This window comes from Astyanax mexicanus, chromosome 14, assembly GCF_023375975.1.
Source record: "Astyanax mexicanus isolate ESR-SI-001 chromosome 14, AstMex3_surface, whole genome shotgun sequence".
NCBI classification, from domain to species: Eukaryota; Metazoa; Chordata; class Actinopteri; order Characiformes; family Acestrorhamphidae; genus Astyanax; species Astyanax mexicanus.
In genome coordinates this window covers 432,314-453,786 of record NC_064421.1, presented here as the reverse complement: position 1 = coordinate 453,786, position 21,473 = coordinate 432,314, and the positions used below count along the sequence as shown (strand labels likewise).

At 39.2% G+C, this 21,473-nt stretch overlaps 1 protein-coding gene across 1 annotated transcript in view; it reads left to right on the top strand.

The window, feature by feature from the left end:
• Positions 1 to 2,532: 2,532 nt before the first annotated feature.
• Positions 2,533 to 21,473, top strand: part of ahctf1 (AT hook containing transcription factor 1) — a 61,432-nt gene continuing 42,491 nt past the window's right edge. The window contains exons 1-14 of the mRNA XM_049463471.1: positions 2,533 to 2,724; positions 5,372 to 5,497; positions 8,446 to 8,699; positions 9,463 to 9,643; positions 9,933 to 10,140; positions 10,254 to 10,370; positions 12,402 to 12,486; positions 12,571 to 12,721; positions 13,649 to 13,781; positions 15,035 to 15,216; positions 16,048 to 16,109; positions 17,853 to 17,981; positions 18,971 to 19,061; positions 21,176 to 21,265. Of these exons, the coding sequence (XP_049319428.1) occupies positions 5,377 to 5,497; positions 8,446 to 8,699; positions 9,463 to 9,643; positions 9,933 to 10,140; positions 10,254 to 10,370; positions 12,402 to 12,486; positions 12,571 to 12,721; positions 13,649 to 13,781; positions 15,035 to 15,216; positions 16,048 to 16,109; positions 17,853 to 17,981; positions 18,971 to 19,061; positions 21,176 to 21,265 (1,804 nt within the window). The 5' untranslated portion in view covers positions 2,533 to 2,724; positions 5,372 to 5,376. The remainder of the gene's footprint in view (positions 2,725 to 5,371; positions 5,498 to 8,445; positions 8,700 to 9,462; positions 9,644 to 9,932; positions 10,141 to 10,253; positions 10,371 to 12,401; positions 12,487 to 12,570; positions 12,722 to 13,648; positions 13,782 to 15,034; positions 15,217 to 16,047; positions 16,110 to 17,852; positions 17,982 to 18,970; positions 19,062 to 21,175; positions 21,266 to 21,473) is intronic.

Genomic DNA, 21,473 nt, shown 5'->3' with positions numbered 1-21,473 from the left:
TTGCTGAGTAGCATCACAGCGCTAACGCTCGGAGGAAAGCACCTACAGCGACTTGGTTCTGATACATCAGCTCACAGACGCAGCCTTGTGCTGATCCACATCACCCTAGGAGTGATGAGGGCGAAAGAGCGGCATCTACTGTACTGTACCCACCCAGAGAGAGCAAGGACACCTGTATGACTGATGGCAAGCTGCATGACCGGGATTCGAACCAGCGATCATAGTGGGAGTGCTTTAAACCACTGGACCACTCGGAGCCCCAGAAAGGCGTTTCTGATTAGGAAATTTAACTAGCGATCTAGTTCAAATGTCCTTTTTAGAATTGGGTAATGAGCACACCTGAGTTTAAATTTAGCGCTAAATTACTCTTTTCATAACTGTTTTCATGCAGCTGCTGTGCATCTAAGAGTAATATTTATTTATTTATATATTAATGTATGTATCTGTTTGTGTTGTTTCTGTATAAAAGCTTTTATAAAGCGCTGAGAGGTGAACAGGAGGCAGAGCCCCGAGCGCTGTATTAGCGTTAGCGCTGTATTAGCGTTAGCACTGGCCTCCAGGGGATTAGCACAGGCCATATTTATACACTCTGACATCACAGATTACATAATCCAGCTCTCACAACCACCTATACACACACACACCTATACTACTGTATAGAGTTTATATTGAACAGCATTTGTTATTTTTATAATGCATCTCTGCTTATTTTCTATTTTTCTATTTTTTTGTCTTGGTTTTGGACACTGCTGTCCTCCTTGTGGATTGTTTTATATTATATGACTGTATTACCTACAGCCCAGTTATTCACTCCTAACTGTTTAACTGATTATAAACATATTTTTATGTTTCATACATTCATTAATTAATAGATTAGGGTCTACGGCTGTAATACATAACAGAGACATTATTACACTATGCAGTTATAGTGTATAAAATATATATTAAAATAATATAGATTACTTCTAACGGTGTATAGAATGTATATGCACACATATTTTACAGAAAACGTTACTATAATTTTAATATATATATATATTTTTTTGTAATGTGTATTAGTATATTATTGTGATTAGTATATTCATGTTCTAGAAGAGGAATCCGGAAATCAATGAATGTAGTTTGTCTCCACCTTGTGGTTAAAAACATGTAACACAATAACAATAATATTACATGATTTACGTTATTATTACATTATTTAATTTAATAATACCATTTACCCTAATTTTTCTTCATTTGTAATTCCAAATTACTTCAGTTTTTGGTCACATCTATGCAGAAACTATATTTATGCAAAACTATATTATTTATTTTTTTATATTTAATTATTTTCCCATTGTATAATTTTTGCATTTATCTTGTCACTCATCTTTAAGTGTTCTAAATAACCATATATAAAATTCGTCAAAATAAATAAATAAATAAAATAAAGATAAATAGAGAAATAAGTGCCACAAATCTCGCGATATTTCACTGCGACCAAAAAAACATAGCAGCCCGCTTATATAAACGTTAGCGAGCGATTTGCAGGCTTTAACTGTTCTAAATAACAATAAATATTTAAATAATACGGTAAAAAATAAAATCAGTCGTTTAAAACTGAGTGAAAATTAATAACGTTTAAGTTGTTTTATTCTGCCTTTTGTACTCATATAAGGTCTTGTATTTAATTTGAGTTCAGTAGCTAGGGGTGTGCGATATGGCTCTAAAATAATATCACAATATTTTGGGGTATTTTTGTGATAACAATATTCTTAGTGACATGAAAAAAATAGAAAAAAACGTATTATTATAATAAAAACCACTTATTGAAATAAAAATAAATACAGTAAATAGCAAAACAAATACATAATATACGGCTTAAAAGAATATTTCGATATGAATGCAACTTCTGCACCACCTAAAGTCTTTTATTAGTCTTAAGTCTAATTCAATCATTTAAGTTGTTTTATTCTTTCTTTTATTGTCAAACAAGGCCCTGTATTTAATTGTATTTATTTATTCAGTAGCCAGGGGCGGGCGAAATGGCTCTAAAATAAATAAAATATCACAATATTTCATGGTAGTTTTGTGATAACGATATTCTTGGCGATATGAAAAAACAGTGATTTTTTAAGTTTATGCTACTGCAGTAAAATAAAATAGAAAAGAATCTTTATACGTTAATTTGGCAAAGATATCTAAATATTTGTATATTTCATAAACAGTGATTTATCAAGGCTAGACAATAGTTTGTATAATATACATAAATATAACACAAAAAGCAATCTACCAACAGAAATCTACAACAAATCTAAACTGTATGAACCAAACAATTTGCCTGTTTCCTAAACAATGACTTTCCAAAACTAGACTAGAATTTAATATAAAATAAAGTAGCGGAACCAAAAAAATGCATTCACACAACCTTATCTTTAAATGTTCTAAATATAAAATAATACGGATTAAATAAAATAAAACAAAAATGGCAGCCGGTTTATGTAAACAGCGCATGCGCCATGCAACCGCGCCGTTATGGATGCATAGCGCATGCGCAGCGATCAGCATTACTGCGTTAGCGGGCGATTTGGAGCGCAGCTTCGGCTACAGCGGCTAAACACAGCGAATAACGGCGGAATAAAGCGGCGCGGGGATGGAGGAGCGCGGGGTATGACCGTAGAGGAGGCGCGGATACAGAATACAAGGATAAATTCACATTTATTAACGCATTTCGTCTGTAAACAGGTAAATAACGCAGCGCTATGCTAAGCTAAGCTAACAGTCACCTATATTTGCAGCTAGTTAGCTTAGCTAGCTACCGTTACCCGGTCTAACGCCCCTCTGCACTCAGTAATTATGTGTTTAATCAGGTTTTAACAGTATTTAAATGGTTTAAATGTGGTTTATTTTATTTAATCAGGCTGTATATGAGTTTAATAAGCTGCTATTGTGGCTGTCTCGGCTTTGATAGCTAAGCTAAGCTAGGTTAACCTCTCTGACTGCCTCGTGTGTTGCTGCAGGATTTGATTTTATGGGTTAAATCATGTAGTTTTGTATTTATTTAAACTATAAATGCTTCTAATATAGTGTAAGCATGTAGGTTAATGTGTTTAATGTCTTGTAATCTAATTTCTACCCATTAATAAGCTTTATTTGGCGTTTTCTACAGTTTGAAAGGTGGCTTGCACGATTATTCCGTTCCACCTTAAATGGTGCAGCAGTTGCATTCTGGCGCCCGAAGCGCCAGAATGCAACTGCTGCACCATTTAAGGTGGAACGGAATAATCGTGCAAGTCACTCCTCCTAAAGTCTTTTTAAGCTGCTAAAATAGTTTTAAAACTTTAGATAATTAAAAATTAACAACTTTTAAGTCTAATTCAATAATTGAAGTCGTTGTACTCTGCCTTTTAACTCACATAAGGCTCTGCATTTAATTGTATTTAATGTGAGTCGAGTTACTAGGTGTGCGATATGGCTCTAAAATAAATAAAATATCACAATATTTCAGGGTAGTTTTGTGATAACGATATTCTTGGCGATATGAAAAAACATACATTTTTTAAAGTTTATGCTACTGGAGTAAAATAAAATAGAGAAAAAAATGTTTATACATTAATTTTGGAAAAGTAACTGTATATTTGTATAATATACATACATATAACACAAAAAGCAATCTACAACAAATCTAAACTGTATACAACCAAATTTGCATGTTTCCTAAACAATGACTTTCCAAAACTAGACTAGAATTTAATATAAAATAAAGTAGCGGAACCAAAAAAAAAAAAAAAAAAGAATCTATCCCACAAGTAAAGTGCAGCATATTTAGTGTGTATAAACTGCAAACAAACCACTAAAAGTATATACTTAAAAGTGTATACTCTAGTCTAGTAGGGGTTATTACAATATTAATAACTTAAACTATATTCTGGTGATAAGACACACAATTGATTTTTTCTTTGAATTTATTTTTTTTTGTATAAATATTACAGTTTTATGCGTTCAGCAGAAAGAACAATCTATATAAACGTTTGTCTATTTCTTACCAAGAAAACATGAAAATGTTCCAACAAAAATCTGCCACGAATTGAAAGTTCATGCACATAAATGGCAACTGAACAATTAAAAGTAACTTATAAAATAAAAAAAATGCAATAAATAGCAAAACAAATAAAATATGCTGGTTTTAGGAGTATCGCGATATCGCAATATGAAGTTTTTTCTTTTTATTTATCTAACTGGTCCTCATATAGACTGTTCAGCTTTTACCCATCTTTTTTTAATTAATTACATTTTAAGTGTTTTTAAATATTTTAATCTGCTTTTTATGGCTTTTGTAATCAAACTAGACCTTTCCATTTGAGTCTAGTCTAAGAATTAGTTAGATATAGGCTTTAGTAGTTATACTAAAGTTATGCTTATATTTAGCCTTCCACACGTTTAATCTTTTAACGTAACTAACCTTACACTTGGCAGACCTAAATTGTTGTTGTTGTTGTTGTTGTTGTTGTTATTATTAATATTATTATTGACTAATGTTCCCAGACCCAGTTTCCTATTTTGTGTATCTAGGTCACTTGCTTCTATATTAATTGAAGGTGTTAAATATGCTGTGAAGACTGTATTGTTTGATCATTTTAAGGATGTTAATTGTAATAATACTCTGTTTATTAAAATATTGATTATAAATCTGTAGACTGGAGCTGAGTGTGTGCAGAGTTCAGTGCTGCAGCTGTTCTTTACCCCACTGCTCTACAGACAGCTGTTCACCCTGAACACACACTCACACACTGTGCTCTGTATAATACAGATACATCATATCATCTTATGAGATACATATTTACATATTTACATTATTAAATAAATAAGAGCGCACTTAAAAATGATGAGTTTCTTTGATTTTATCAAATTGAAAACCTCTGGAATATAATCAAGAGGAAGATGGATGATCACAAACCATCAAACCACCAAACTGAACTGCTTGAATTTTTACACCAGGAGTAAAGCAGCATAAAGTTATCCAAAAGCAGTGTGTAAGACTGGTGGAGGAGAACATGATGCCAAGATGCATGAAAAAAACTGTGATTAAAAACCTTAATATTTTTATTTGGAATTTGGGAGAAATGTTGTCTGTAGTTTATAGAATAAAACAACAATGTTCATTTTACTCAAACATAAACCTATAAATAGCAAAATCAGAGAAACTGATTCAGAAACTGAAGTGGAATCTTAATTTTTTACAGAGCTGTATACTCTACTACTTTTGTCTGTTTATATCATTATGATAAATATTGTTCAAATAAAACGTCTTGAAATTTGTAAAGAACATTTTGCCATATCACCAAGCTGTAGTCAGCAGTTTTAATGTTTGTTTGTTTTTGTTTGTGTGTAGAGAGCATGCGTGATCTGACGGCGCAGGTCACCAGCAGTTTGCTGCGTTTCCCGGAGGTGACGGTGGACGCTCTGGGGGAGGATGAGGTCACTCTGGACTCGGTTCTGCACGGGAAGTTCACTGTGGGTGAGTACAGCGCTCTGATTAACCTGCAGAACCGTTCTGAAACCTAGGCTGCGCTATGAAGTGTACCGAAGGTTCGATTCTTTTTCGATACTACGTCATCACAAACGATTCGGTTCTTTAGCGTTCGATGCTTTCGATACTGTATATAGCCCAGTCACTAGCTTCAAATGAGTCAAATTAGTAGGCGCGATTTGATTCAGTTCATAAGAAAACTGATTCACACCGCAGCAGTCGGTGTGGCAGGATTCAGATAAACTTAGTGTTCTGAACAAATGAATCGATTCACGCGCAAGCCAGCAGAGCAGCAGCGAGTGTAGAATGGCGACGGCTAAAATAACAGATGTCTCTCGTCCGCGCGAGGAGTGAAGTGTGGGAAAATTTAGCTTACATCGCTGATGAAGAAGGGAATCCGACCAACACCACAAACCCAGTTTATAAACGGTGTTATAAGTCTATCCAGTGCAGAGGAGGGAACACCAGCAACCTGGCTAAGCATTTAGCAGACAAGCACCCTGATCTCTACAAAGAGCTGAGAAGTCGACAGGTTAGTGGAGTTAGTCAAGATACACTCTGTAGCTTTACTAAGATTTACTAGCGACTGCTAGTAAATCACGTTAACACGGAGAGGAGTGTGCAGGAGTTTTGTTTTGGACCCGTGGTTTTCTCTATTTCTCCATTATCCCATTGGCTGTGAAACATGAACTCAAGATGTTCACGTTTTCGTGTTTCCATCGCAAATCTGTGGTCAGGCACGTAGCCTGCTTGATCGTTACACTGAACATGGGCTTATTAAAAACGGTAAACGGTTGATTAATAAAACGGAGCAGTGAGTGTTAAAATGAACATAACATTGTAATGTTCTTCTGTCTCTTTATTTTCCTTATTCAGAACTTAACTTCTGCCCGCCCGTCAGGTTCACATAGTCAGGCTACCATTACCTCTGGTTTTAGTTTTAGTTTTTAGGAAGTGTTTAGATAATTATGTTATAGTTAAGGTTATAATAACGAAACTTGTTTTTTGTTCAAATGTTTCATTTTAGAATAAAAACGTTTGCACCGATTGTTCAGTGTTCAATCCAGTTCAGTCAAAAATAAACATTTTATGTTCAGATATTTTTATTGTTTTTTTTCTTCCAAGCATTGTTTTGGTATCGAGAATCGTGATACTACAGTTGGTATCGGTATCGAAGTCGAAATTTTGGTATCGTGACAACCCTACTACTAATCATATTAATCATATTAACACAGCAAACAGTATAACACAGCTGTGATATGCTGTGAATAGAGGTGGGCCAAAATATCGATATTACGGTACATCATATTGCATCGTTTTAGTTTCCGATACGTGGCGTCAAATATGGATATTTCTATTGAAAAAGATAAAATAATAATAATAATAATCTCACGTCAGACACTGAACATGTCGCATCTGATCAACTGAATCTAAGGTGAGGAGTTTAATAGGAGGATTCTGTTGGTAAAGAAAATTCAAGTCAGATTATTGCTTTAAAATTAGTCCTACGTGGTAAAAAAACAAAAAAAAGCATCATAATTGTGGGCATGCGATAGTGCTGCACACTAATGTATACGTGCAGTGTTTTGTTTTTGCAACGTCAAAAAAACAGGTTCAGACCGTTTTTTTGTAGCGGACGATAAGTTGTCTCAGGATTTATCAAGATAAACAATTTTATTAAGGATGAGTCTGCGTCCCTGTGAGGATATTACTTATATATATATACTATACATTTTCTTGTGTTTTTCTTTTCCCACCATGTATGATTCTTATTATTTTACACTATGTTGCAATAATAAACGAAAAAAACAAAACTAAAGTGTTTTGTTACAGTACTTACTATAATGTTGCAACAAAAAAAAAATCATAACAATGTTAGAATATTATTATTGCAAAAATATACTAAAATGCCATGATATTATTTTGAGGGCCATATTGCCCAGCCCTAGACTGACGCATCATCAATAATGATGGATTTCATGTTTTTTCTTATCATACTATAATGTAATTATCATTACAGACCTATTTGGACCGAACTGAAAAGTCTTAAAATCCAGACAAAGAAGGTAAAGGAGAGTTTTGCTGTAGAATGAAGAACAGACCTCAATTAATGCAAAAAAATAAAACAAGTTCATATTCATAAAGTTTTAAGAGTTCAGAAATAATCAATATTTGGTGGAATAACCCTGATGGTTTTTAATCACAGTTTTTTTTCATGCATCTTGGCATCATGTTCTCCTCCACCAGTCTTACACACTGCTTTTGGATAACTTTATGCTGCTTTACTCCTGGTGTAAAAATTCAAGCAGTTCAGTTTGGTGGTTTGATGGTTTGTGATCATCCATCTTCCTCTTGATTATATTCCAGAGGTTTTTAATTTGGTAAAATCAAAGAAACTCATCATTTTTAGGTGATCTCTTATTTATTTACAGAGCTGTATGCACCCACAGCACAAGTAGCGATAAGATAAATATATATAATAAAATAGGGCTGCAACGATTAGTCGATATAATCGAATTGTAGTTGACTACAAATTTCATTGTCGATTAATCGTTAATTTGTAACAGTACCACATTACACAAAGTGCTGGAGACAGAAACACAGTGGGAGACTTAGTCTGTGACTCCAAAAGTGCACAAACACAACAGATTTATACATATTAAATCACTAAATATCAGTAATTTCCATGTTTAAACAACATTCAGATATTTAAATGCTTTTAAATCTCATGTTCTGCTGTTTCTATATTTTTAGAGATTGGATTTTAGAGAAATAATCTGTGACTAATCGACTAATTGAAAAAAATGAACTACCAAAATAATAATTAGTTGCAGCTGTAATATAAAGTAACAGAGTGATTGGTCAGAACTCTGGTTGTGGTTGTGGTATAGTAAGATCTGAGTAACCCGTGTTTCTGGTTGTGTTTTTTTGAGCAGGGCGCAGCGGGCTGGCGTGGCTGGCGTGCGGGCCGCAGTTGGAGGTGGTTCACGGGGTGACGGGGGAGCGGTTGTCGGCGTATCGGTTCAGCGGTGTGACGGAGCACCCCCCCTGCGTGCTGGCGGTGAGGGATTTCGGCTGGCTGAAGCGCAGCGGGCTGCTGCTGGGGCTGGAGGAGGACGAGGGCAGCATGCTGTGTCTGTATGATCTGGGTATCTCCCGCGTGGTGAAGGCCGTGGTGATGCCCGGCAGGGTGAGTACCCGCGGACCCGTGACCCGGTTACTGCAGAACCTCCTCAGAGTGTGTAGAGAGGGGGATATATATATAAAACACGCTCTAATCCGAATTATATATAAATGTACTCTCTGCTGACTGATTTACATACTGCAGAGTGTCAGGTAAAGACATATAATTCCCACAGGTTTTTAAAAAGTCTTAAAATGTTTAAAAATAAAATCCAGTTAATTAAGGTCTTAAATTCTTATATTTACTGTAAATTGTAAACTGACAGTGCGTTTAATGCCGTGGGGCACATACTAACGTTAGCGGTGAGTTAGCTACACTACCGGGGAGAGTACTAAGGTTAGCAGAGAGCTAGCTAACATTAGTGGTGAGCTAGGTAACATTTTTATTATTTTTTATTATTTCTTCATGGTTCCTATGGTTTAACGTTATGCAACTTACATATTTTATGTTGGCTCTGTTCTGCTTCACAATAAAACAAACAAAAAACTAATGGGGAAACGTTAAGTTTTGATTTCCAGTACAATAAATTGTTTTCTACCAAAGAAATGATGACAATTTCTTTTGGTCTTAAATTATATTTTCTTAATTTTTTCTTAATACTTTAAAGTCTTAATGAGCATTAAATTTAACTTTAAAATTGTGCAAGAACTATGTATAAACGTGCACACTAAATAACTTTAAAATACATTTTATTATTAAACAAGAGTATTAATAAATAGTGTCCTCTTTTGTTCTGTGTGATGACGGCTCGTTCTGTTCTCCTCTGCAGATCACGGCGATCGAGCCGCTGGTGAGTTATGGAGGAGCGAGTACGAGTACACAGCATCTCCACCAGAGCCTGCGCTGGTTCTTCGGCGTCGTCGCCGTGGTGACGGATATCGGCCACGTCCTGCTGGTGGATCTGTGTCTGGATGATCTGTCCTGCACCCAGAGCGAACTGGAGGCCTCAGGTAACTTTCTAATACTGACACATTACTAACTCTCTCAGAGTCTATATTCCGTTCCGTTCCTCAGAGCCAATGTTCCTCAGAATTGACCCCTTTTTTCTGAGCCGATGTTCCCCAGAGCCGATGTTCCCCAGAGCCGATGTTCCCCAGAGCCGATGTTCCCCAGAGCCGATGTTCCCCAGAGCCGATGTTCCCCAGAGCCGATGTTCCCCAGAGCCGATGTTCCACAGAGCCGATGTTCCATAGAGCCGATGCTCAGGGCTGATGTTCCTCTCTCTGTGTTGTGTTTCAGATCTGGAGGTGGTGAATAAGACTCCGTCAGATATTCCCCGCCTCCGTGAGGGCGTGACTCAGCAGGGCCGGCATCTCTGCCTCCAGCTCTGCAGCCCCACGGGTACGCCGGCCACGGCCCTGCAGTACATCCACCGCACCAACCAGCTCGCCGTGGGCTTCTCCGACGGGTACCTGCAGCTGTGGAACATGAAGACCCTCAAAAAAGAGTGAGTTACATCCTGAGCTTCTACAGATCTTCATTTCCTAACAGTTTGTAGTTAATTTGTGATTATTTTAATGCTGTGGGAGTTTACTCCTGATCTGTGATTGGTCTCTGCAGGTATCACTCACAGCTAGAGGGCGGTAGAGTGCCGGTTTACGCTTTTACGTTCCAGGAGCCGGAGAACGACCCGAGGAACTGCTGCTACCTGTGGGCTGTTCAGTCTGCGCAGGATCAGTGAGTACCTGATCACCACTCAACACCACTTAAATCACCTTTACCTGAGAACAGGAGTTTCCTGCTCCTGAGCTCCCCCTACTGTCAGGAAGAGCAATATAAACTAATATAGTATAAACTGAGTGCAGTCACTGTTTTTAATGTGGTTTATAAGCTGATATAAACGCAGCACAGGCTGAGGCAGTAGAGTAATATATTACAGGGTTTTACACTAATGATTCAGGACTAGGCCTGGGCTCTCGCGCTCTGTTTCTTTCTCTCACTTCCTCTCCCTCTCTCGCTGTCTGTCTCTTGCTCTCTCTCATTCTATCTCGCTCTCACTTATTCTATCTCTCTCTGTCACTCTGTCTTTCTCACGCTCCCTCTCTTGCTCGCTAGCGCTCTCTCGCTCACTCAGTCTCTCGCTTTGTATATCTCTCACTCTGTCTCTCGCTCTCTTTCTCTCTCTCTCTCTCCGACTTTTGCTCACTCACTGTCTTTTTCACTTGCACACAGTCTTGCTCGCTCTCTTGCTTACTCGCTCTGTCTCTCTCTCTTGCTCTCGCTCTCTCTCTCTCTTGCTTACTCGCTCTGTCTCTCTCTCTTGCTCTCGCTCTCTCTCTCTCTTGCTTACTCGCTCTGTCTCTCTCTCTCTTGCTCTCGCTCTCTCGCTCTCTTGCTTACTCACTCTGTCTCTCTCTCTTGCTCTCGCTCGCTCTCTCTCTTGCTCTCGCTCGCTCTCTCTCTTGCTTACTCGCTCTGTCTCTCTCTCTTGCTCTCGCTCTGTCTCTCTCTCTTGCTTACTCGCTCTGTCTCTCTCTCTTGCTCTCGCTCTGTCTCTCTCTCTTGCTCTCGCTCTGTCTCTCTCTCTTGCTTACTCGCTCTGTCTCTCTCTCTTGCTTACTCGCTCTGTCTCTCTCTCTCTTGCTTACTCGCTCTGTCTCTCTCTCTCTTGCTTACTCGCTCTGTCTCTCTCTCTCTTGCTTACTCGCTCTGTCTCTCTCTCTCTTGCTTACTCGCTCTGTCTCTCTCTCTTGCTCTCGCTTACTCGCTCTGTCTCTCTCTCTTGCTCTCGCTGTCTCTCTCTCTTGCTCTCGCTCGCTCTCTCTTGCTTGCTCTCACTCACGTCTCTTTTGCTCTGTCTTGTCTCTCTCTTGCACTCACTCGCTGTCTCTATCGCTCTTTCTTTCTCTCTCTCTCAGTCTCTCTGTCTTGGTCTCTTTCACTCGCTCTTGATCACTCACACTGGGTACATGTTAGTATGGAATGACAACTAAAATGAATAAAAATGTGGTTTTAATATTTATATGTTCTCTCTTGCTTACTCGCTCTGTCTCTCTCTCTCTTGCTCTCGCTCTCTCGCTCTCTTGCTTACTCGCTCTGTCTCTCTCTCTTGCTCTCGCTCGCTCTCTCTCTTGCTTACTCGCTCTGTCTCTCTCTCTTGCTCTCGCTCTGTCTCTCTCTCTTGCTCTCGCTCTGTCTCTCTCTCTTGCTTACTCGCTCTGTCTCTCTCTCTTGCTTACTCGCTCTGTCTCTCTCTCTCTTGCTTACTCGCTCTGTCTCTCTCTCTCTTGCTTACTCGCTCTGTCTCTCTCTCTCTTGCTCTCGCTCTGTCTCTCTCTCTTGCTCTCGCTCGCTCTCTCTTGCTTGCTCTCACTCACGTCTCTTTTGCTCTGTCTTGTCTCTCTTGCGCTCACTCTCTCGCTCTGTCTCGCTGTCTCTATCGCTCTTTCATTCTCTCTCTCTCAGTCTCTCTGTCTTGGTCTCTTTCACTCGCTCTTGATCACTCACACTGGGTACATTTTCGTATGTAATGACAACTAAAATGAATAAAAATGTGGTTTTAATATTTATATGTTCTCTGTTTTTTTACTAGTATGTAGTTGAAGCTGAAGTGTGGGCTGAATATTTTTATTTTATTTTAAGATATTTATCACATTAGCAGAGTGTGAGAGGAACAGTGTGTAAATGTTAATAGCAGACAGACTGAAGTTGTGTGTTGGATGAGCTGGTGATGTTTGATGTGTTGCTGGTGTTGTGTTCTGGTTGTAGGGAGGGGGACGTGGTGAGTCTGCACTTGCTGCAGTTGGCGTTTGGGGAGAGGAAGTGTTTGAGTTCTGGGAAGATTCTGTACGAGGTGAACAGAGCTGCAGACTGTGATTATATATATATTTATAGTATTAGTTTATATATTCCTGTATTAACAGTGCTGTTCTCTCAGGGTCTGGAGTACTGTGAGGAACGCTACAGTCAGGATCTGAACGGTACGGCGTTTCCTCTCCGAGCTCAGGCCTCCAACACCCGTCTGCTCAGCTGCCAAACCATCGAGAAGTTCCGGCACCATCCGGACCGAGACGACAGCATGAGCGACGGTACGTTACACCCCCCGACCCTCCCCCCCCCCCCCCCCCACACACACACTTTAACCTGTGTATACTAGGGGTGTCACGATTCTCTAAATCCGCGATTCGCTTTTATTTCTGATTTTAGGATCACGATTCCATTCAGTTCTCGATTTTATATTTTTTTTAACAGCAGAGAGGCCTATGCCAGTTTTAGATTAGTCTATGGTCAGTCATTGGTTTGATTCATCAAATTTACAATATCTTATTTCAAAAGGTGGGCTTGATATAAGTGATGCAAAGTGATACAAGTGATCTGTAATACACCACATTATGCACTAATGGTTAAATTTTATATAATTTAATTAAGATATATATGTAACGCCATCTAGTTGCTTTTTTTGGTAGCAGCAGTGTGCGCTATTAATACAGCAATGTGCAACATAACAAAATAAATAATAAAAAAATACAGGAACAGTCATGTACAAAATAACAGAACAATTAGAGCCTTAACAAACTGAACTCTATCCTACTATAACAGTTAAACATGAAAAATAAGACTTTAAGACTTTTTCGGTCCCTGAGAATGAGAAGTTTTTTTCTTTAATAAAGATATATTATTAACTTTATCTGAGAGAAAGATGCTCCTTAAGGTACCAAAACTATTAACATATTTGAGGCTAGACAAAACAACTGTTATTTTTATATTTTCTTTAAGTTTTTCTTTAAGAAGATGAGAATGTCCACATTCTCTGGAGAAAGAGCTGCTCTTTGAGCTGCAGTGTGCTGCATTATTTGCGTAGCTTAGAGGGTGGGAGCGTCCATCATCTTTTTGACTTCGAAGCTCGAGACCATGACATAATTTCGATTAAATATCGAATTTGTGACACTCCTAGTATATACAAAAATTACAGCCAGTCCTGTAGCTCTATAACCGTGTACTGATTTATCTTACAGCGGCATCTCCAGACACCAGCGTGTCCGTCTTCACCTGGCAGGTAAAATCCTACGGGCAGGGTCAGCCCTCCACCTTCATAGGAATCTTTGATATTAACAGATGGTACCACGCCCAGATGCCCGACTCGCTGAGGTGAGAATATAGAAACAGATTATTGTGATTATTGTTATAAATTATCAAAACATTCTTTTCTCATTGTGTTGTGTACGCTTTCAGAACAGAAGATTCTAGCTTCTACCTAATTAAAAAAATTACATAATTGTTGCATAAATAAGAAACTAAATTCAGGATGATATTCATGCTTTATGTTCTGTGCCCCCTAGTGGATTGTCAATGTACTACAAGCACCATACAAAAGCTCTGGAAATAAAATAAGATTTCACTTAAAAATGATGATTTCCTTTGATTTTACCAAATTATAAACCTCTGGAATAAAATCAAGAGGAAGATGGATGATCACAAACCATCAAACCACCAAACTGAACTGCTTGAATTTTTACACCAGGAGTTCTGCAGGCTGTGATCTGATTGGTTGTTGATGTGGAGCGTTTGTGTAGTTTTCTCTGTGTTATTGACTGTGTTCTCCGTGCTGTGATCTGATTGGTTGTTAATTTTGAGTGTGTGTGTAGTTTTCTGGGTGGTACTGATGGTGTTGTGCGGGCTGTGATCTGATTGGTTGTTGATCTGGAGTGTTTATGTAGTTTTCTGGGTGTTTCTGACGCTGTTCTCCAGGCTGTGATCTGATTGGTTGTTGATCTGGAGTGAATTTGTAGTTTTCTGGGTGGTACTGATGGTGTTCTGCGGGCTGTGATCTGATTGGTTAATTTTGAGTGTTTATGTAGTTTTCTGGGTGGTACTGATGGTGGTGTGCGGGTTGTGATCTGATTGGTTGTTGATCTGGAGTGAATTTGTAGTTTTCTGGGTGGTACTGATGGTGTTCTGCGGGCTGTGATCTGATTGGTTAATTTTGAGTGTTTATGTAGTTTTCTGGGTGGTACTGATGGTGGTGTGCGGGTTGTGATCTGATTGGTTGTTGATCTGGAGTGTATTTGTAGTTTTCTGGGTGGTACTGATGGTGTTCTCCAGGCTGTGATCTGATTGGTTGTTGATCTGGAGTGTATTTGTAGTTTTCTGGGTGGTACTGGTGGTTTTCTGCGGGCTGTGATCTGATTGGTTGTTGATCTGGAGTGTATTTGTAGTTTTCTGGGTGGTACTGGTGGTGTTGTGCGGGCTGTGATCTGATTGGTTGTTGATCTGGAGTGTATTTGTAGTTTTCTGGGTGGTACTGATGGTGTTCTGCGGGCTGTGATCTGATTGGTTGTTGATCTGGAGTGTATTTGTAGTTTTCTGGGTGGTACTGATGGTGTTCTGCGGGTTGTGTACAGGGCGGGCGAGTCTCTGAGGACCTGTCCGTACCTGGCCGTGTGGTCTCTGGACTCGGTGGTGGAGATGACCGCGCCCTGCCCCCTGCTGGACGTGGTGGTGCACGAGCGCAGCCTGAGCCGAGGACTGCCCTACACCTGCCCCCCACCTGAGCAGTTCTTCAACCCCACCACCTACAACTTCGGCAAGTTCTCACACACATCTACATCAGCATGTATTACTAAATTTCGATATTGATATTAATAACTTAAAACGACAAACTGATATATTTCATTGTTTAGTTAAACATTTATTTAACATGGCACAGTGTTTTAATATTGGTGTTAATATAACGAGAATAAGCTGGACGTTGTGAGATTGCAATGGGGCTGACGTGACCTCCTCCAGTTTCCTGTACCTTTACTGTCTATGCATTTACTACACTCACCATTCAGTCACTCACATGTTGTGAGGTTTTTTAGGCAACCTGGAAAACCTGGAGTGGATTTTCAGTGGTGTCTATTCTCCTATCCATCGAGTGGAACGGATTCTTTATGAACTGTAGTAATATAACCGTGAACTTATATTATATTTTATTTGGTCGGGCTGCACAACATAGAGCATCATCGCAATGTGCAGTATTTTAATAAGGCAAATTAAACCATCTTAAAAAACGAATGGCTTTAAACAAAAATGAAAATTCAAGCATATTTTTCCCTATTGCCCACGACACCCCCACACCGAATTCCGAATTAGATCATATCAGATAATAATCTCCATACCAATTTAATATTCTTATATTATAATAATTCATAATGTATAATATTAAGACTTTTAAGTATCACATATTAATTCTATTATGCATTTTTCATTATCAAGCAGACCAAGAGTTGTTTTTATGTTTGGTTTCAGTTAATGATGTTAATTTTAGGACCTCTCTGCTTCTGATCATGTGTCTTGTTAAGCGTGGCTGTTCTTATTGATTGATATATAGATATAGGTATAATGTGATGTCACTTCCTGTGTTTACCTGTAGACGCCAGCTGTCTGCTGAACAGTGGGATAGTGCACCTGAGCTGCTCGGGGTATCAGAAGGAGGTGAGTGAGGCTCTGCTCTCTGCTGTGTGTGTGTGTGTTTGTGCGCAAGTGGGTGAAGTGCATGCTGGGTAATGGATGGTACTGATATATATATATACAGTGAGTCCAAGAAGTATTTGATCCCTTGCTGATTTTCTTTGTTTGCCCACTAATAAAGACACTGTCCTTCTGCACTTTTAATGGTAGATATATTCTAACATGGAGAGACAGAATATCAAGACAAAAATCCAGAATATAATTTTAAAGAATATATTTTAATTAATTTGTATTTCAATGAGGAAAGTAAGTATTTGATCCCTCTTGCCAAACACACTCAATGCTTAGTGGCAAAGCCTTTGTTTGCAAGCACAGCGGTGAGACGTTTGTTGTAGTTAACCACAAGTTTAGCACACACACCAGGGGGAATTTTGGCCCACTCTTCTTTGCAGATCCTCTCTAAATCATGAAGGTTGGTGGGCTGTCGCTTGGCAACTCTGACCTTCAGCTCCCTCCATAGATTTTCTATCGGATTGAGGTCTGGCGACTGGCTGGGCCACTCCATGACCTTAATGTGATTTTTCTTGAGCCAATCCTTTGTTGCCTTTGCTGTATGTTTAGGGTCGTTATCATGTTGGAAGACCCAACCACGGCCCATTTTCAGATCCCTGGCAGAGGGGAGGAGGTTGTCCCTCAGGATTGTGCGGTACATGGCTCCATCCATCTTCCCAGTGATGCGGTGAAGTAGCCCTGTACCCTTGGCAGAGAAACACCCCCAAAACATTATGCTTCCACCTCCATGCTTGACGGTGGGCACAGTGTTCTTGGGGTCATAGGCAGCATTTTTCTTCCTCCACACATGGCGGGTGGAGTTGAGGCCAAAAAGTTCAATTTTGGTCTCGTCTGACCACAAAACCTTCTCCCAATAACTTGGTTCATCTTTCAAATGATCATTGGCATACTTTAGGCGCGCCTCCACATGTGCTCTCTTCAGCAGGGGTACCTTTCGGGCACTGCAGGATGTGAATCCATTGTTGCGCAAAGTGTTGCCAATTGTTTCCTTGCAAACTGTGGTCCCAGCTGCCTTCAGGTCATTTGCTAACTCCTGCCGAGTGGTTGCAGGACGATTTCTGACCGTTCTCAGCATCATTGCCACCCCACGAGGCGAAATCTTCTTTGGAGCACCGGGCCGAGGTCTGTTGACTGTCATGTTATACTCTTTAAACTTTCTGATAATTGCACCAATAGTTGTTACTTTCACATCCAACACCTTACTAATCTTTTTGTAGCCCATTCCAGCTTTGTGAAGGTCAACAATTCTGACTCTGAGGTCCTGTGACAGCTCTTTGGTTTTACCCATGTTGGAGACTTGAAATCTGTGTGATCTGTCTGATTCTGTGGACAGGTGTTTTTCACACAAGTGATTAGTGAGAACAGGTGGCTTCAGGTCAGGTAACAAGTTGATTGGGAGTGTCTAACTGGTCTGTAAAAGCCAGAACTGCTAATGAATACTAAGGGATCAAATACTTATTTCACTCCATGAAATACAAATCAATTAATTTATATTCCTTAGATTTATTTTCTGGATTTTCTTTTTAATATTCTGTCTCTCCATGTAAGAATACATCTACCATTAAAAGTATAGAATGATCATGTCTTTATTAGTGGGCCAACGAAGAAAATCAGCAAGGGATCAAATACTTCTTGGACTCACTGTGTATGTGTATATATATATATATATATATATATATATATGTTTGTGTTTAGACTCTGAGTTTCCTGAAGAAAGCTGTTCCTGGTCTGAGTGATGGTATCTCTAACGGGTACTCCCGCTGCCTGATGTCCGGCCTGCTGCCCCCCCGCCTGACCGACGTCCAGCCCTCCAGCCTATCACAGGTAATCTTCAGTTCTGCTCTTATTATTGAAGAACAAAAAGGAAGACTGATGATGATGATAATAAGAAAAATTAAAATCCTAGCAGTTCCAGGAGAGTTTCAGCACATGCGGTGCAGAGACCACTAAATATACTGAATATAAACACAGAATATACAGAACCAGGGTCTTATAAAATCAGCTTTCTATTATGTGCAATGATCTGAATTTTCACTTCAGCATGTTTTCTACTCTATCTACTAGGGGTGTCACGATTCTCTAAATCCTCGATTGAATTTTATTTCTTATTTTAGGGTCACGATTTGATTCGATTCTCGATTTTCTTTTTTCTTTCTTTTACAGCAGAGAGGCCTAATTTAAAAAAGGTGGGCTTGATAAAAGTGATACAAGTGATCTGTAATACACCACATTAGGCACTAATGGTCAAATTTAATATATTTTAATTAAGATATATATGTAATGCCATCTAGTGGCTTTTTTTGGTAGCAGCAGTGTGCACTATTAAAACAGCAATGTGCAACATAACAAAAATAATAAGAACAATAATAATAGAACAATTAGAGCCTTAACAAACTGAACTCTATCCTACTATAACAGTTAAACATGAAAAATAAGACTTTAAGACTTTTTCAGTCCCTGAGAATGAGAAGTTTTTTTCTTTAATAAAGATATATTATTAACTTTATCTGAGAGAAAGATGATCCTTAAGGTACCAAAACTATTAACATATTTGAAGCTAGACAAAACAACTGTTATTTTTATATTTAGAAGTTTTTCTTTAAGAAGATGAGAATGTCCACATTCTCTGGAGAAAGAGCTGCTCTTTGAGCTGCAGTGTGCTGCGCCGTTTGCGTAGCTTTAGGGAGGGATCGTACATCCTCTTTTTGCCTTCGAGGCTCGAGACCATGACATAATTTCGATCGATTTCGATGAAATATCGAAATCATGACACCCCTAGTTTACTGTATTGAGTGTAAATCCGGTTTGTGCAGGAGGAGCAGCTGGATGCGATCCTGATGACGGCGGTGGAGACGAGTTCTCTGGGGCTGATCACCGGCTGTATTAAACAGTGGACGACTGAAGGTGAGAACAGGAGGAGACGGACAGGTTTAGTTTATTATGTGATCCTTGTGAAGTAGAAAAGCGGGATTCAGTTAAAGTAAAACAGTATTTTAGCTAATTAATGAATATTCACAGCAAACCTCGGCAGGTGTGCATTATACGGCCTGCAGGCCACAACCTTCCCTCTGACTATAAAACTAGAGTGCTCGTCTAAACAGTGTGTTACGGTAGCCGTGCACACAGCAGAGCTGCAGGAGCAGAGCTTACACTTTTACTGCAGAGACTGAAAACAAACCACAACCTAGATTTACAGCTAAATAAACAAAATTAAACCAGATCTAATCAACAAATATGCATCAGAAACACAACTACCTATCTGTATGCCAGTTTAACATTTTAGAAATGTTTGGAATCCTGTAAAACAAGCAAAACAAATGGTTATCAAATATTTAAAAACTCTTGAACATTGTTAGTTTTTTATATTGTGGATGTTTTTGTATCAGAACCGAGTCGCTACGCTTTCCTCCGAGCGTTAGCGTTGTGATGCTACTCAGTTCAAAAAGAGGCGGAGTCTGACTTCACATGTATCAGAGGAGGCGTGTGCTGGTCTTCTTCACTAGTGATGGGACGATACACTTTTTTCAGCTCCGATCCGATACCGATATAAGATATAAGCATTACCCAGCATGCACTTCACCCACTTGCGCACAAACACACACACACACAGCAGAGAGCAGAGCCTCACTCACCTCCTTCTGATACCCCGAGCAGCTCAGGTGCACTATCCCACTGTTCAGCAGACAGCTGGCGTCTACAGGTAAACACAGGAAGTGACATCACATTATACCTATATCTATATATCAATCAATAACTGATATAAGATTGCCGATACCGATACAAATACCGATACTTTTAGTTTATTAATAGTACTATGATTAAGGTTAAATAATGAGGCTGAAACAGACCACACAGCCCTTTTAAGAGTATCCACAGGTGCATTTAATGTAAATGCATTCAAAAGTCATTTATTTGACACACTTCATATGCAATTACACAATAGTTTCCTTTCAAATAAAATGTTTGAATTTTTATTAAATATAAAAAAAGTAAAATATTAAATACGTTAAACATTAAATTCAGGGCATTTTTTGCAACGGTTGTGCAGGAGACTTTTATTTTGACAGGTAGCATAGAGGATTAGCTGCAATAGCTAACGGCTAACTGGCGATGCTAACTGTATTTCCGAGCTAAATGAATCACTGTTTTTTAATAACAGATTGATTTCTTAGTGCTGGTTAGGGTTGGTAGGATCTGTGGTTTGATATTAGATGTGGATTATGGCTGTAGTTCACTTAAGATAGTTATTTATTACATTCACAATGCCGGAATGATTTTGCTAGCTAGGCTAACAGACTGCAGATCTTAATGGAGATGGCTAACGGCTAAGTGGCAATGCTAACTGTATTTCCGAACTAAATTAATGACTGTTTTTTAATAACAGATGGGTGTGTTTGTGCTGGTTAGTGTTTGTAGATGCTGTGGTTTTATAGGATATGTGGATTATGAATATAGTTTACTCCAGTCTGTAGTTATAATACCTTCACAACACCGGAATGCAGCTGCTGTCAGTTCAGTGCTAGCTAGGCTAACAGACTGCTGGTGTTAATCTGTTTACCTCTCAGACGCTGACTTTACGTGTAGCGTTCTGCTGTACAGCGTTTCCAAAGTGAAAACTCTCCAGATAATGGACTTTTTTTGTAGATAAACAGCTAAAGTTACTCAGTCAGCCGCAGACTGAAGCTGCTGGGGGTTCAGGGTAAACTGTTAAACTGGAATCCGGATCAGGGATGCGTTTTGTGTTAACGTTATGGCGGGTTTATTGTTCAGCTCAAGCTTTGGACTGGAATATGAATCGGTAAGTGGATCGGCAGCGCCCGCCCGATATCCGATTCGTCGGATTACGTCAATATCGGCCCCGATACCGATATTGTATTGGATCGGTCCCATCTCTATTCTTCACCCTCCTGGTGTTAAAGCATCACTAGTGATGGGGGGATATACAGCTGAGCAGCACTGTGTTAGTTTTGTGTTAGTGTGTTTAATTACTGGTCTGTTTTTGTTGCTTCTTCATTCAGAAGTTCCCGGATCAGCGGAGAAGCTGCGCTACATCCTGGAGTGGGCGTGGGACAAGGTGGTGCACACCAAGGAGGAGCTGGACACCATCTGTAAGGGCTGGTGAACATTTACATTACATTTAAGGTGTTTAGCAGACGCCCCTATCCACAGCGACTTACAGGGCTTCCATGTTACTCAGCTACTTTGTAGAACAGGTTTATTCAGCACTGGGGGTAAGGGTCAGTGTTAGTGATAATGATGCTGGGTGATGGTGATGCTGGGTGATGGTGATGGTGATGGTGATGCTGGTTGATGGTG